This window comes from Sinocyclocheilus anshuiensis, unplaced genomic scaffold (genome assembly GCF_001515605.1).
Source record: "Sinocyclocheilus anshuiensis isolate Anshui unplaced genomic scaffold, SAMN03320099.WGS_v1.1 scaffold3172, whole genome shotgun sequence".
NCBI lineage: Eukaryota > Metazoa > Chordata > Actinopteri > Cypriniformes > Cyprinidae > Sinocyclocheilus > Sinocyclocheilus anshuiensis.
The window spans coordinates 77,595-81,344 of record NW_015548403.1 but is presented as its reverse complement, the minus strand read 5'-3'; the positions used below and the strand labels follow the sequence as shown (position 1 = coordinate 81,344).

The following is a 3,750-nucleotide window of genomic DNA, read 5'->3' as shown; positions in this document are numbered from 1 at the left end:
ATTAATAATAATTCTTAAGAAGAGCATCTAAAAAAATCATTGCTTCTGATCTGCTAATGAAGTTCATCTCTGGACCAGTGCAATAGCTTTTTGCCAAAACATGATTGCTCTAAGGTTTTTGTGTGATTTAAAAATGAATGATCTCAGAATGATTTTAGGATGCATTATTTCCATTAAACAAGCATAAAAGTGATGTTGTGAAAATAATACAACATCATACGGTCAGTGAGTAATAGAAGCATGCATGTGTCATGAACATACTGTATGCGCAAACTGTGACTTTAATAGCGATACTATGTGGTTTTTTAGTATGTCAAACAAACAAACAAACAAACAAACAAACAGAGTAGCTGTTCATTTTCAGTGTCATTTTTAATTTTCCCCATGAAAATGTAATTTTGGCCTTTTGACACAGACCTGTGTTTTCCAGCTTCTTGATTAACAAATGTTGCAAACAAAATGTTTATGTATAGTATATACTATGTGTTTCTACATTGATTTAGGGTTCCCTTTCATGGGAACTTCTCTCTCTCTCTCTCTCTCTCAAACTCACACACCCATCTTTGTGACGTTAGGTTCTCCTTTTAACCCGCAAGGTGAGGGTGTGGGAGAAACAATGAATAAGGAGTTTCTCTAAAGCGCTCCGAATCGATGTCATTGGCATTATCGCGCATCAAACAGCACCGGGACGCACTTCTGCCGTTGCGGGATCTATTAAAACTTTTCCATAAGCAGCTGGTGACAGCAGCGGATCTCAGGTGATCAGGAAATACCGTGTGTTCGTCCGGCCATGGCCCGGCGTATGTCGCCTGCTGTTGCTTTTCTGTTTTGTTTCGGATTATCGGTAAGTTTGTCGTGTTTTTAAATCTTTCTGTCAGTAGATACCCACCTACTCCATTTTAGTCTTTCTGTCTGGCAAAGTATCGTTCTGTCGTTACGTGTCTCTCATAAAACTGAATCTTCTTTTGTTTATTTGTTTGTTTATAGCACTCTCGATGTGTAAAGCAACAATATTTATGTTTATAACGTTAATGTGAAAAAGTAATGCATTGTCTTTAACCCTTAGAGCAACTTCCAACCCTTTACAGAAATTTACCACGGCAACTAAATGTAAAATAAAGGGCATGGTCAAATATTTTACACTATGCAACTTTTGTCCCTCTATTCAACTTTTCACAATAATTTCTGTCAAAGGTGATTTTAGTTTCCAAAGGTTCAGTTCGGGTTTTTAATAAGTGGTTAAATTCAAAGCAGTGAATAAAATGCAATGAAATTCTCAGTGCAGGTTGTCACTTTGATTTTAGGCATCAAATTAACACAACAATAAGTTTTAGTGGGTTAAAATAATTTACAGTGCTCTGATCAGGATTTTTGAGGGTTTTGATTTTGGGGGGAATTCCCCTCTTAGGTGTCGTTTGTGAGAGGGGAAGCAGCTTTCACACAGGAGTCCGCAACTGATCCGTTGCTGTTTACCACAAACACAACATTTATCCATTATTTTGATTTCAAATCCAAACATTGTCACTGAAAATGCTTTTTCAGCATTGCAATTCGTTTTTTACACAGTACAGTAATACAATCTTTCACAGACATGTTTAAACACAATAAATATAAGCAACACATTATTCAATGCTTTTTACTTTTGCATTTACTTATAGATTTATATGTTAAGTTGCTCAAGCAAGTGGCAAAACATTTAAACTACTTTTCTTACGTTATCACAAACTTACCACTGACAGAAATGGTCAGCTCTACTGCCTTTTCTTTCGCATTGAAATCTTTATTACAAGCAATCCTGCGGTACATAAAGAACTTTGTTTTCCTACCTCCACGATTATTTATTTATGTATTTAAACAAGAATACGTGTATTTATGCACACATTTATTTGTGTATTTATTTATTTATTGTTTTTGCAGGTTTCGTCTCCATAGTGCGCAGTGTGAACGCTTTATTAATCCGTTAACATGAGCGCGGAAAAAAATACGCACCATATACGCACTGCAAACGGAGTAATGTGAACCTGGCATTGTGTGTGTGCGCTGCGAGTGTGCGTGAGCGCACGGTCTTCAGGAGAGCGCGCGAGCGCTGAATGGTTAAACACTGGCAAGAATTAAAAAGTAACGCAATTTATAAACTTTAGTGACGATGTGACACTGCCTCGATTGTGCAAGTGACAATTCCTGTGTCAATTGTGCAGCGTGCAGCTCGCTTATAGACAGATGCGATGTGTGGTGATTTGAAGCCATTTGCGTATTTTGAGAAAGAGAGAGCGCGCGCGGTGATTCACTCACGCAGTTTGTGAAATTATGTCTCACACAAGGTTTTCAACTTACTTTATAAGTTATTTAATGAAGAAATATGAAGGTGAGTACGTCACCTTCAGCATTATAATTATTTTATGTCGTGCCAAACCTCTCATGGCAGCGTCATCAGCTTGAGATAGGTTTTTTGAGATCGGTCTTTTTAGAGACATAATCAATCAATCATCCCAACGTGATTATCGGCCGATAGTGATCGGTAGCCGATCAATCGGAGCACCCCTAATATTTATTATATTATATACTACAATGAAACCATGATACGAAATTAACCACCATTGCTAATGGTCAATAACTAGACAAATATTAAATAAAATCTTAAAGTAAAATCTTTTTTTTTTTACATCGGTATGGAGATACCCAACTGTCTTATTATAGGTTTACCATAATAACGGCACCATAGTAATTGTATTGTAGTATTTTGTTGGGAACTTCCAAGTTCCACTATTTAACGGTGTATTTTGTAAAGGGCATTTCAGTACAAGCTCTGTCTAGTATACAGACACACAAATTACAGCAGTCAAGCTGGATCTGCAAGTATAAGACTGTACAGCCTATTGTATTCACTTAGGAGTATTGAAATTCCCTCCCCCTGGCACCTTAATGATTTACATTTCTCAGTAATACTTACTCAAATTCTAATGAAGATGAGTTTGATTTACTGAACAACAGTTGAGTAAAATGGTTACTAAATGAGTGCAATCTACTAAATGAGTGAAAATCACTTCACCTGGTACTTGACACTGGAGAATCTCAGTGAAGGATGATTTTACTGCGTTTATCAGTATGTGCTAGGTAGATATGCAAAGAGCACAGTCTTGGTTGTTTTGGCTTTCGTTTTTAATATTTTGCATACCCATTATGCCCATACATGTCATACACTGTGTGTGTACGAGAGAGTGCTTTTGGTGTAAAACATCTCTCATTTGGGTTAAAATTACATTTTATTGCTGAGTTTTTAGCCTTTCATATTTCCATGTCACAAATTTAAAGGTTCTACTTATTCATATGACAATCATTAGGCCTTCAGTTTACATAAAACAACCTAATGCATGTACCAAACCTTATGTAATTACTACACAATATGTGATGTCTCCATGTATCACTATTAACACTTGTAAAAGTAACTATTGAAACTTTGTGCAGTACAATTCAGAAATGCACAGTTGAAGAAAGTAAAGAAAACCCCTTACTAAGACATTACATTTTATATTTGAGATAGTGCAGCGTTTTCTGCCACTGTGTGCATATGCTTTATCTTAGTTGTGTGTGGTCTGATTAAGGTGATCTCGACTTAAGTGGAATGCATTTCGCTTTTGCCAAGTATTTCTTCATCTTATCTTCCTTAATTAGACGTCTGCTGAAGTGAAATAAATGAATGACTCCTGTGCAGTGTTTACCCCCCCCCCCCCCCCCACCCGCCAATCGCCT

The 3,750-nt window shown here is 36.7% G+C and overlaps 1 protein-coding gene across 1 annotated transcript in view; it reads left to right on the top strand.

Annotated features, from left to right (window-relative positions):
- Positions 1 to 597: 597 nt before the first annotated feature.
- The window catches only part of LOC107656730 (desmoglein-4-like), a 19,318-nt gene continuing 16,165 nt past the window's right edge, over positions 598 to 3,750 (top strand). The window contains exon 1 of the mRNA XM_016444671.1: positions 598 to 844. Coding sequence (XP_016300157.1) covers positions 791 to 844 — 54 coding nt within the window. The 5' untranslated portion in view covers positions 598 to 790. The remainder of the gene's footprint in view (positions 845 to 3,750) is intronic.